The sequence below is a fragment of the Toxorhynchites rutilus genome, chromosome 3 (assembly GCF_029784135.1).
Source record: "Toxorhynchites rutilus septentrionalis strain SRP chromosome 3, ASM2978413v1, whole genome shotgun sequence".
In the NCBI taxonomy this organism is placed as follows: domain Eukaryota; kingdom Metazoa; phylum Arthropoda; class Insecta; order Diptera; family Culicidae; genus Toxorhynchites; species Toxorhynchites rutilus.
In genome coordinates this window covers 326,067,624-326,080,551 of record NC_073746.1, presented here as the reverse complement: position 1 = coordinate 326,080,551, position 12,928 = coordinate 326,067,624, and the positions used below count along the sequence as shown (strand labels likewise).

The 12,928-nt window shown below is 39.8% G+C and overlaps 1 protein-coding gene across 7 annotated transcripts in view; it reads right to left on the bottom strand.

Annotated features, from left to right (window-relative positions):
• Window positions 1-1,996: 1,996 nt before the first annotated feature.
• LOC129780406 (uncharacterized) overlaps window positions 1,997-12,928 on the bottom strand; it is a 171,965-nt gene continuing 161,033 nt past the window's right edge. The window contains exons 4-5 of one of the 7 annotated variants that reach the window (XM_055788663.1): window positions 11,007-11,098; window positions 1,997-10,038 (exon numbers count right to left, since the gene is read on the bottom strand). In XM_055788663.1, the coding sequence (XP_055644638.1) occupies window positions 7,442-8,389 (948 nt within the window). In that variant the 5' untranslated portion in view covers window positions 8,390-10,038; window positions 11,007-11,098 and the 3' untranslated portion in view covers window positions 1,997-7,441. Of the gene's footprint in view, window positions 11,099-12,928 lie in introns of all 7 variants that reach the window. The other 6 variants (XM_055788658.1, XM_055788661.1, XM_055788662.1 and 3 more) reach the window with 6 other exon arrangements.

The following is a 12,928-nucleotide window of genomic DNA, read 5'->3' as shown; positions in this document are numbered from 1 at the left end:
GAACTAACATTCCTTCCCTTTCCTTAGCAGTTGCAAGGACGTGGCCAGGACAATTCTTAACTGTTGGAGAAAGCACACCTTCATCTAAGAGATATTACTAATCATCAGCAACGGATGGAGGCTAGCTTTTAACTGAACAATTCTGAATTCGTACCACCTACGATATTGTGCAACTTGTTCAATGCTAATGCTAATGCTAATGCACTGTAATATGTTTGTTCTTTTGTAACATGTTTGTTTGTCTGTAGCGTTTACCCACATTAATGGAAATTTGACCCCCTTTCTGTTGACCGATTGATCCGAAATTTGGAACACACCTCTGTAGTCATTATAAAACTGTGTATTTCATAATCTTGAAAATCCAAGATGGCGGCCGCTACAAAATGACGGTTCAAATATTTTCTCAAAACCTCATCAATATGGGTTTACCAAAACCCCATCAATATGGATACCAAATGAAAGGGCTTGACTAGTAACACTAGTATTTCAATAGAAATGCTACAAAAGTAGACCGATAGAGACAGCGAACGACGCCATATTTTTTCCCGCTCTCTTGACATTTCTCTACAGTAAGGTTTGCCATTTCATAATGGAAAGATACACGATCCAGAAAACGATTCGAGATTATTAAAATTTACTACCGAAATTCGGAGTCAATGGCCTTAACTTTAGAGCGCTACTTCCAATTAATGGTTGCCATAATCGTCCTGCCAGATCAACAATTGAGTGTCTAAGGGGAAAATTTGAATCCACAGGCACAGTGCAAAATGTTCCCGTGTCAGTGAGATAAAGAAGTGCCCGTTGTGTCGAATATATTACTGCCGCTAGCGCCTCAATTAAGGAAGACCCAAATCAGTCTCTCACACGACGTTCTCAAGCGTTGGGCATCTCTTAATGTCGTTGTGGGGAATTTTGCGAAAAGATCTTAGCCTACATCCTTACAAGATTAAATTGACGCTGGAACTGAAGCCGCTTGACCACCAGAAGCATCGTATGTTCGTGGATTGGGCTGAGTAACAACTTGAAAATTATCCGGATTTTGATCGAAAAATCATCATCAGCGATGAGGCTCATTTCTGGCTGAATGGCTTCGTCAATAAGCAAAATATGCGTTATTGGTCAGGCAGCAATCCACGCGCACTTCATGAGTCACCATTGCATCCCGAAAAGAATACTGTTTGGTGCGGTTTATGGTCCGGCGGCGTCATTGGGCCATACTTCTTTCGTGATGATCAAGACGGGCACGTTACTGTGAATGAGAATCGCTACCGCTCAATGATAACCGAATATTTTTGGCCCGAATTAGATGATATAGACTTGGACAATATGTGGTTTCAACAGGTCGGCGCCACAAGCCACACAGCGAATTTGACAATCGATTTATTGAAAACCAAGTTTGGTGAGCGTGTTATCTCACGAAATGGCCTTGCCAATTGGCCGCCTCGGTCGTGTGATTTGACCCCATTAGACTATTTACTGTGGGTCTGCGTCAAGTTTTTGTGGTCTATGCCAACAAGCCACCGACGATTGATGAACTTCGTACGAATATCAAATGTGAAATTGCAACAGTATAATGTTTGTCAAGATATTATTAATGGTTACTTTCTCCGTTTTTTGACCCAATCTCACACCCACGACCTATTCTCACCCGTATCGACGGTGTGACCTTCACCTTCACAATGAAGAAGACCATAAGACACCAATGGAAAATGTAGCTTTAATTTCAATAAATAGAAGATCTGATTCTTTTTTTGACATTTTTGACAAAAAAAAATTCCAAAATTTCAGTTGCCACCCGTTAGAGTTCTACATTATTGTTTTGTTTTGTTTTATTGGTCACGGCAATAGACCCAATGGGGGTCTTCGTAGCCACATTAGTTGCGCGTTCGCTACTAGAAGATCGATAGTGAGTTCGAAACTTAGGATCTCAATTGACCATCATTGTGTTGTTATAATGAATAACTACGTCCACGCCACAATCAGTAGTGATGGAGGTCGATTCGCGGTCGGAGTCCTGGCCTCTCTCCATCCATACAAGCTCTGCTTGCAATAAGAAACACCTATAAAACCTTTCCGTCCCCCAGTACCAAGGGAATGTGATATTGATAATCGACAACGACGTGTTTATTTTGTTTAAATTATATTCATTATATTCAGATTTCTATCAAACATGTGAATTATAATTAACTCAATCAGAATCAGTCAATTGAGTTTGCGAAAACCATTCATGATGTAATTTGTTTATTAGGATTGCGATAGCAATTGTATGGAAAAGAAATGAGTTTTCTGACTCTCCGCAATGAAGACCGGTAACTATTGGCATGAATTAGTAGTTAGAAAAAGTACGCAATTTGCACAGTTCGAAATGTTGTTAATGTTATTTGGTATAACTTTCGATGCGTGCTCGTTGATCTATCTGTGACAATTCCAATGTGATAATGATCCACGATCAACACCAGCTGAAGTAGTTCATGGGACGACTACAATGATTGAGGCCTCTTCTCAAGCCATGTCATCATTTTTTGTAGTAACCACCGTTTCGCTCTGCTAGAACGACCGAAAAAATATAAAGAATTGTGTTATTGAAATAATACAAAAAAAAAATAATGAAAATCTATTACAACTTTTTTATTTGTTTTATTAGGGGAAAAATGATTTTTCAGACCACCGGTTAACTTTGAAGAATCATATCTCAAAAACGAAAATAAAGCATCTCTGATATTGAGATACCGTTCTGAATCATATTTCGGACGCTTAAGGCATATGATGCAGAAAACAGATCTAAACTTTATGGACAGGTATTATTTGGATGACATTTTTAATAAATTAGTTCAATATGCTTTAAGCTTTCTACTTTGGTACCTATTTGATTGAAAACATAAAAAATTCATCGAATAAAATGCTTTTCAAATGAAGCGAATAAGAATCAAACTTCGGACACTAGATCAAATTTCGGACAGATTAAATTCAAATTTCGGACACTTTATTTTGTAATTTTTTGGACAAAATTTACAAATTACCGTTCTGAATCATATTTCGGACGCTTAGGCATTTGATGCAGAAAACAGATCTAAACTTTATGCACAAGTACTATTTGGTGGATATTTTTACTAAATTAGTTCAATAAGCTTTTAAGCTTTCTACTTTGGTGCCTATTTGTTTAAAAACATCAACAATTATCGAATAAAAATGTTTTTCAATTGAAGTGGATAAGAATCAAATTTCGGACACTATTTTTAAAAAAAATCGAATTTCTGACAGAGTGAATTCAAATTTCGGACACTCTGTTTGCATAACGGTTTCTTGTGGTTTCAGGCTCAACTTATATTTCTGTACAATTACTAATGCAATAAAATGATCAAACATGAGAAAAATTAAGTGTTTGGGTATTTTGGTTATTGTTAAAGGTATATTTGAAGATGTATTTTCCATTTTTTGAGTGAACGAATAATGATTATTACGCTGTTGGCAGCTGGAAGCGTAGATGTTGTCTGAAAATCGGTACCCTGATGGTGGTATCGGTTCTGAAGCAATGGCGTGTCGCAGAACGAATTCCAAAGAATATTTTGAAACTTAGGACAACACCTAAAGCGTTACACACGGGTTTTTTAAAATTAGAAAAAATTCCAAAATGGGTAAATCGGTCGATTAGCTCCTGAGATATCGATACCAGCAGAAAAAACATGGTTTCGAGAAAAACGCGTTTAAAAATACGTATAACAATACAATACTATATCCCTTACGGTGATCTCATACTTTTGGCTGTAACATCCCAACGAAATCGAATATCGAAAAATCGTTTCAGGATGAAATTTCTGGGACATGAGCTTACTAAAAAATTCAAAAAACAGGAATTGGGTTATATCTATGGTATAACCGCAAGGGTGACGTAGGACTATCGTTGATTTAGAGATCATTTGTTTGAAGTTGAATCTAAATCCATCCTGAATGAATGAATAAATAAATATTTGGGTGACTTCAAAAACGAGAGTGTTACGTTGGAGACTCAAGGTTTTATGCATCCAATATTGGATACAAAAAACCTTGTTCTGAAGAATAATCTTCAGAAGCTTTCCTGCTAACTGCACTTGATTGACAAATCACAAAACCAAATGTATGTGGTCGCAGTATTATATGGATAGAAAACATTAAAATAAACTCGCTTGAATGTAATTTTCAATTCCAAGGGGAACTGGCAGATTATTTTTCAGCAACGATCATTTCTTTCCAGGTTTCCTCTCGATAACCAGCAAACGAAAAGAGTTGCGTGCGTGTATGTGTGTGTGTGGCGGCTGCTTCTATGTCTTCCCGAGGAACCGTATTTCGATGCTGATACTCTCTTGGTCACGAGAGTATCAGCATCGGCTTTTCTGCGCTCCCTCACAGTTAAAACAAACTGATTACATTTCAGGTCAGGTCAGGCCAGGTAATGAATCCCTCGATCCCTCGCCGTTCAGCTCGTTCAGTAACGATGTTGTCTTGTCGATGTCCTCAGGCGTCGTGTACAAATTACGTAACGCTAAAAATCCGAATTTTGAACCACCTCTCCCCTCCCCCCTTTCGTAACGCAATTTCCTATCTCTAATAAACAGAAAGTAACGCAACATCTACCCCCTTATCGCGTTACGTAATTTGTGCACGACGCCTCACGAAAAATGAATCGGTTTCACCACCAGAATATCATTTCAGTATGCTTTTCGTGCGTGATTGAATCGAGAGAAGGTGTGGTTTACGATGGCAATTTGGAAGGCAAACTAGAGGAGAATGAACTCTCTGAGTATGAAAATTTCGGCGACTGAGCAATAATCGATTGAAAATTATATAATTTTCGCGATACCGTTTTCCGTTTTTCATGTTATGCATCCAATATTGGATACGAAAATATCCTACTGATGGGAAAGAATAATCTTCAGAAGCTTTCCAGCTAATTACACTTGATTGAAAAATTACGAAATCAAATGTATTTGGTCGCTGTGTTCGCCATATAATTAGAAAACATTAAAATAAACTCTTTCGCATGGATGTATTCTTCAATTCCCAGGGAACTGGCAGATTATTTTTCAGCAACGATTAGATCTTTCCGGAATTTTCTCGATGCTGTATGGCATCCAAACGAAAATTCTCGTTTCAGTTTGGCCTGCAAAAAACTTTTCTAAACTCTAATCCATCAAATTTGGAGCCCTGAAAAGGGCCGATGATTATATGCTAAGCTAATATAGCACCCTCTCCTTGGATTCGATGGGCCAGCTGAATGTCCTTGGGCATGATGTGACGCGTTTTGCATGGATAGCACACAAATTGGTATCTTCTAATAAGCCTCCTGCAGCGTCATAACCGCGGAACTTTGGAAGCGCAAGTCGGTTTTGAAGTCCTGAGCAATTCCACGAACCAAATGCTGCAAAGGTAGCTTGCGGATCAGCAATTCGGTCGACTTCTGATAGCGACGAATTTCATGCGAAGTTCCCGGTCGATAGCGATGTGGCTTCTTCACGCTTTCTGCGGCTGATGCGCTTATCCGAGCTGACTTCGTGTGCCTTACCACCGAATGACTAACGAGCTGTCTGCGAAAGACTAACGAGCTCGAGAAGTTTTCTGCCAATTTCCTTCAACCTCCAAACGTATGTTTCTCCCGTTTGTCGTTTTCGCGTTCGCTAATCCTCTCTCACAACACCCATTTCTAGTTTGAGAAATTGTTGAGTAAACATTGTTTGCCAGTGCGCGTAGAGCGGGAATTCCTAAAGATTCATTGCACCTCTAATAAATTGCCGAAAGACGTGGTCTTACGTTGATCGCACTTGATTGAAAAAATCCAAAACGAAATGTATTTGGTCGAAGCATTATATGAGTAGTAAGCAAATAATCGCTCGAAAATGACTTGATTTTCGCGATGTGAAACATTTTCCGTTTTTCATGTTATGCATCCAATATAGGATACGAAAATTTCCACTGATGGGGAAAAAAATATTCAGAAGCTTTCCTGTTAATTGCGATTGATTGAAAAATAACAAAACCAAATGTATTTGGTTGCAGTGTTATATGGATAGAAAACATTAAAATAAACTATTTCGCTTGAATGTATTTTTCAATTCCCAGGGGAACTGGCAGATTATTTTTCAGCAACGATGATAGCAACGAGAATTCCGCGCGTGTATGTGTGTGTGTGTGTGTGTGTGGCGGCTGCTCCGATGTTTCAAGCGGAACCGTGGCATCACTCTCCTCCTGATGGATTCCCTTTTGGCCTTAGGTGCACACACAGGCTCTTGGTGACACCGTTCATCAGCGCATTCATGATAAACGAAATTAGCTTCACAACAACAGCGACAACATGCTCCAATCTCTGTTCAATCATAACTGAGTGGGTTTACGAGCGGCGCTCGCTTATATACCGATTTTTGATTTCAATAGCCTGTTTTGAAAGCAATTTTAAGACTATTGAAACAAGTTTTTGGATGAAAAAGTAACAAGTATATGACGCGTAGACATTTTATCTTTGAAATGAAGTGTTTATCATACCATTTCGTTCAGTTGTTTAAGAGCTATTAACGCTCAAAATCTCGGTCTCCAGCGTAACGCTTTCGTTCTCGAAACGTTGGTTTTACACCCCGGTATAGAAATGAAAGACGTAGTCCTACGTCAAAAAGAAAATTCGATTTTTCGACCATCCTGGCCGGGGTCTCCTCTTATCCACAGAAGAGCCTGTTTTGATTCCATGATGTTTATTGTTATTAGTTACAATATTACTAGTGTATATTTATATATCTTAAATGCGCTCTCATTCATCCGCATCCATCCGCCCACATCCGCTTTGCATGTTGGCCCACACTGATTCTAAGGATTTCCTGAGGATTTTATATTTTGGGTTGCAGCAGTACGGATAGATGATCCTGCTCGAATGGCATCCAAAGCGTCTTCAACTTTGTCGTTATTATATTTACGCTTCGCATCCATAATAAACCTGAAAACGCACATTGTAGTATCACCAATTTTAACTGTACGAAATATGAAACGTAGGAAAAAAATTCGATTCAAATTTCGGACATTTTATTTTATAATTTTTTGAAGAAAAATTACAATATACTTCATTATGTTTAATGATCAACTGTGAAACACTTACCAAGCAATAACAGTTAACTGATAACGATGATCAGTGATGAATTACGAGAGAAATTTAACCATTAACAAACGGTTATATTCTACCTGTTCACGCTAAGCGCACGTCAAAAACAAACAATAATTTGCCTACTAAAGGGTGTGTCACATCAAATTGCATCACGGAAAAAACGCTGTAGAAATTCGCCCAGACCGATCCTTTTGAAAATTTTAGACAGTAAAATAAAAATTATTAAACAACTTTTAGCATTTTCTTTTTATTCATACTTCGAGCCCAACCCCGTATGCTCGCACCTTCCTCTTTACCCCGTCCATAAGGTTCTGTACAATGTCAGGTTGTAGTTTTTTTTTGAACAGAAATCCATTTTCTCTTGAAGTCCGCCTCCGATTTGACAACTTTTGGGTTCTTCCGGAGGGCCTGCTTCATAATCGCCCAATATTTCTCTATTGGGCGAAGCTCCGGCGCGTTGGGCGGGTTCATTTCCTTTGACACGAAGGTGACCCCGTTGGCTTCGTACCACTCCAACACGTCCTTTGAATAGTGGCACGAAGCGAGATCCGGCCAGGAGATGGTCGGGCCTTCGTGCTGCTTCAATAGTGGTAGTAAGCGCTTCTGTAGGCACTCTTTAAGGTAAACCTGCCCGTTTACCGTGCCGGTCATCACGAAGGGGGCGCTCCGCTTTCCGCAAGAGCAGATCGCTTGCCACACCATGTACTTTTTGGCAAACTTGGATAGTTTCTGCTTGTGAATCTCCTCCGGAACGCTGAATTTGTCCTCTGCGGAGAAGAACAACAGGCCCGGCAGCTGACGAAAGTCCGCTTTGACGTAGGTTTCGTCGTCCATTACCAGGCAATGCGGCTTCGTCAGCATTTCGGTGTACAACTTCCGGGCTCGCGTCTTCCCCACCATGTTTTGCCTTTCGTCGCGGTTAGGAGCCTTCTGAACCTTGTATGTACGCAGGCCCTCCCGCTGCTTGGTCCGCTGGACGAATGAACTTGACAAATTCAGCTTATTGGCGACATCCCGGACCGAACTTCTCGGATCACGTCTTAGCTGCTTAACTACGCGCTTGTGATCTTTTTCACTGACGGAGCATCCATTTTTGCCGTTCTCCACCTTCCGGTCGATGATTAGGTTCTCGAAGTATCGTTTTAGTACTCTGCTGACCGTGGATTGGCCGATTCCCAGCATCTTACCGATGTCCCGATGTGACAACTCCGGATTCTCGAAATGAGTGCGCAGGATTAATTCACGACGCTCTTTTTCGTTCGACGACATTTTTCCAAATTTACGAAAAATTGACAGTGAAGCATGGCCAACGTGATCTATACACTCTTATCTGATTATAAGCGAAAGCTGAAGATATAATTCCTAAAAATTAAATTTCTACAGCGTTTTTTCCGTGATGCAATTTGATGTGACACACCCTTTATGTTATAATTCAAAAGTAAATCTAATATAAAATGATAGTGAAACCATGGGGATAATCTAAAGAATCAATTGTGATATTAATTTCATAGTTATATCATCAGGGCATTAAGCATTTCAAGATATTATTACAAAGTGTCCGAAATATGATTCAGAACGGTACTTGATTATATTTTATAGTCAACTGCGAAACACTTACCAAGCAATCACAGTAAACTGTTAACTGACGAAACACGGGACAAATTTAAATATTTATGAACGGGTAAATTCTACGTTCTCACGCTAAGCAAACGTCAAATACAAACGATAATGAGTAGTGTTGTCAGATTTTTGCCGATTATGTTAAAATTCAAATGTAGTTTTCATATGAAATGATAGTGAAATCAAGGGGTTACTCTAAAGAAGCAATTGTGATATTAATTTTATAGTTATGGAATCAGTGCATTAAGCATTTCAAGATATTAAAACAAAGTGTCCGAAATATGATTCAGAACGGTATGTTATGTAAAAAATCGTCAGCTTTCAAGGATTTTTTTTTAAATGTGGCGCCCTCTAGTCCAAAGCCATGAAAAGAATAAAAAACAACTACAATCAATAATTACGAAATTGAAATCCATTTTTTTTTGCAAGAATGAAAGATTAGCTTCAACTTAATATGTCTATCATCTAAATCGGTTCAGTGCTTCAAAATTTATGAGTTTTTGAATAATAATAGTCATTTTTGGGAAAAAGTGGAAAAAATTGATTTTCGAACTACCCTAAAATGAAAATGGGCACCCTAGTAAAAAATAAAAAAATACGGGTCAAATATTTTGCGATAAAGAACAAAATTAGCACTTCATTACCAATCTGAGAACCACTATATCGGTTTGGCATGGAATCGCTGTAATAACAAATTTGTAGTAAATTGTTATACACATTAAATTTCAAATATGTCATTGATTAAAGACTCAACATTACTCACAAGCACCGAATATACTCGGTTCCAAAGTTTTAAGTGAGGAAAATAATTTTCATTACTAAATTTACTTTGTTCACGAGATCTGCTAAAATAAAAAATGTGTTCACATACGTATTCGTGTTGTGGAATTGCAGACATCGTTATCCAAAACATCAAGTGAAGCGTATTTATGATTTTCCGAGAAACTCACCCAGCCCTGAAAATGAATTATTGCTGTAAAATGGTCGTTTAGCCAGTTGAAAACAAAATTTTACAAAAAAAAACTCCACTGGTTTGGGCTGGTCCAACACCGACATGGGTTTTATTAATTTGGTTACTTCATGGAAGGATTTTTTCCGTCGTTCATGTTGTACCGCAATCCTTCGGGGTACCGTTTGTGTTTCCACCGTCCCATCCATTCCCCTTGTCAAATCGCAGCGAACATGGTCCGCTCGCTTGTAGGTCCATTCTCGCAATCGTTACCAACGGAAGGGTTTGCATTTGCAGACTTAGTCCCTGAGGGAATAGCGACAGTGGTTGAAAAAAAACAGCATCGTTCCTTAGAGAGGGAGAATAGCTTATGGTTAATTTAACTCCCACCAGAGAAGGTCTTCTTACTGCTCTAATAGTGACAATATTGATCAATAATGGATGTTTGGAGTGATTGTGACTTTGTGAAAAGACTGGTAATTGAAATCAAACTATGGGGAAAATTATACACCTTCCGCACTTTACATATAACACGTAATTATCAATCTATATTACTTATCGACTGATACTAAGCGGATTCAATCTATCGTTCCATCCTATACAAAATAGATTTAATATTTATCGCTAGATTACAGAACATACACGCATTATCCGAATGATACACACACTACGACTCTGTTACTCTAATTCATGCTTGAGTTAATGCAATCGAATCAGAAATAACGCATGGAAACAGAACCACATTGATGTTAAACACCCCGAGCGGAATAAAACCACAACGGATAGCAATCCTCGTTGCAATAAAAGTAGGATTAAATAATTTCGAACGCTGCGTAGCGTGATCCAGTCTCACTGCTGCTGCTGCTTTGGTGAAACGATTCGCACCCTCTGAATAAAACAAATGAACTAACCTGCCACCGGGACCGTGATAGCACCCCGTGGCCACTCTGGTCGTACGTGTTTGTGGTGGCCGGCAGGTGATCGTTCCGAACGCTAGCGAACCACTCGACCCCGCTGGGGCTACCGGTGGCATTCCAACTTGCAGCGCACCATTCCCACTAGGCTTGAGATCCCACCAGAACATTGTGATGGTGCGGATGCTCTCCGGGGGACCGGATTGCCGGACTCTGCCAGCGCCAGCCGGTGGTGCAGCTCGGATCCGACATTCGTTCACAAGGGAAAACTGAGCCGCTGAGCATGCTTTCCGTTGAGTTACTTCAATTGCCACCGGAAGAGCAGAATCGGGTGTGCGTAGGAAGAGGTCTAGTATTAATGGTCGAACAATTTACAAACATTAAATGCGAATAAATAAATTACCATCGGATTAGCGTCGATATCGCAGGTGATGTTAACTGTTTGCTTATCTGCGGCACGTATGATCTGTGCTTCTGATTTGCACTCCGGTGGATCTGCGCAGGAGAAAAACAGAAAGAGAATATTAAATATGCTGAGCGGATCAGGGTTTTGGATGCGTTATGTAGTAATGCCAAGCGATGCCCCAAACGAGATACAAGGCAAAAGTGTATTTGCGTGCGACATGCGTCAAGGAGGGTTGTAGGAGCTAGGCTGTAAGAGGAAAAGAGGCATGATTGAGATTTAGTCACGGGTTTGGGACGCAATGGCTCTGCCAAGTGAAAGATTATTCCCATCTGTTCCGGATGTTTGTGTGGGTGTGGGTATGACAAGATGATGAATCCCACTGAGATGTTTATCGTCATCTTTTTCCTTAATAACGACCGTAAATAAATATAACGTTTTTCCATTTTTGTTCTACGGTTTGTAGTAGATAGGAATTTGTGTGGTGGTAGATGATTTATGGGAATTATAGATTTCGCTTCGATCGATTCACGCTTCCATATGAATAAATACTAAATATGTACACATGGTTTAATCCCTTTCACTATACATTTCTTTAGAACAAAAGCAAAAATAAATGCATACAATTTCAAGTGATGTTTTTCAAAAATAAATATCAGGTGAATACAAAATAATTGCTATGAATTGGTGAATAATATTAGGCTGTCAAAAAAGTCCTGCGGTATTTCCGCGAGGTGTCGTAAGCGCGTAGTTCTAGTTGTATTCATTGTATCGAGTCATACTATAGCTTGTTGGAAAGGTATTTTGCGCGCTATAATACAGTCCTTGACAGTGTTTTGTTTGGTTAAGTCGTTCGTGAGTTATAGTGTCGCAAATATGGAGCAAAATAAAGAGAAAATCCGACATATTTTACAGTACTACTATGACAAAGGCAAAAATGAATCTCAAGCTGCCAATAAAATTTGTGCAGTTTATGGACCCGATACAGTTTCCATTTCCACCGCACAACGATGGTTTCAATGTTTTCGTTCTGGTGTAGAGGTCGTCGAAGATGCGCCACGCTCCGGAAGGCCTGTCGTCGAAAATTGCGACAAAATCGCTGAATTAGCCGAGAAAGACCGGCATAGTAACAGCCGTAGCATCGGGCAAGAGCTGGGGATAAGTCATCAAACCGTTATTAACCATTTGAAGAAGCTTGGATTCACAAAGAAGCTCGATGTATGGGTGCCACACACGTTGACGCAAAAAAACATCTTTGACCGTATCGACGCATGTGAATCGCTGCTGAATCGCAACAAAATCGACCCGTTTCTGAAGCGGGTGGTGACTGGCGATGAAAAGTGGGTCACTTACGACAACGTGAAGCGCAAACGGTCGTGGTCAAAGTCCGCTGAAGCGGCTCAGACGGCGGCCAAGCCCTCATAAACGGCCAGGCCAGGTTCTGCTGTGTGTTTGGTGGGATTGTCAAGGAATAATCTATTATGAGCTGCTTCCCTATGGCTAAACGCTCAATTCGGACCTGTACTGCCAACAACTGGACCGCTTGAAGGTAGCACTCATGAAGAAGAGGCCATCTTTGATAAACAGAGGCCGCATTGTCTTCCAACAGGACAACGCCAGGCCACACACTTCTTTGGTGACGCGCCAGAAGCTCCGGGAGCTCGGATTGGAGGTTCTTTTGCATCCGCCGTATAGTCCGGACCTTGCACCAAGTGACTACCACCTGTTTTTGTCCATGGCGAACTACAGTGAACTTAACTTACTGAAGCCTTTTATTTTCTTTTAATTAGTATTTATTAAGAAGAAAACTATTCGTAGATTAAATAAATGATGATGATGACCCACCTCATACCCCTACAAAGGTTTGAACTGGCCGATTTATCTAATAGATAATATTTATATTTAACCAAATTAAGATATCA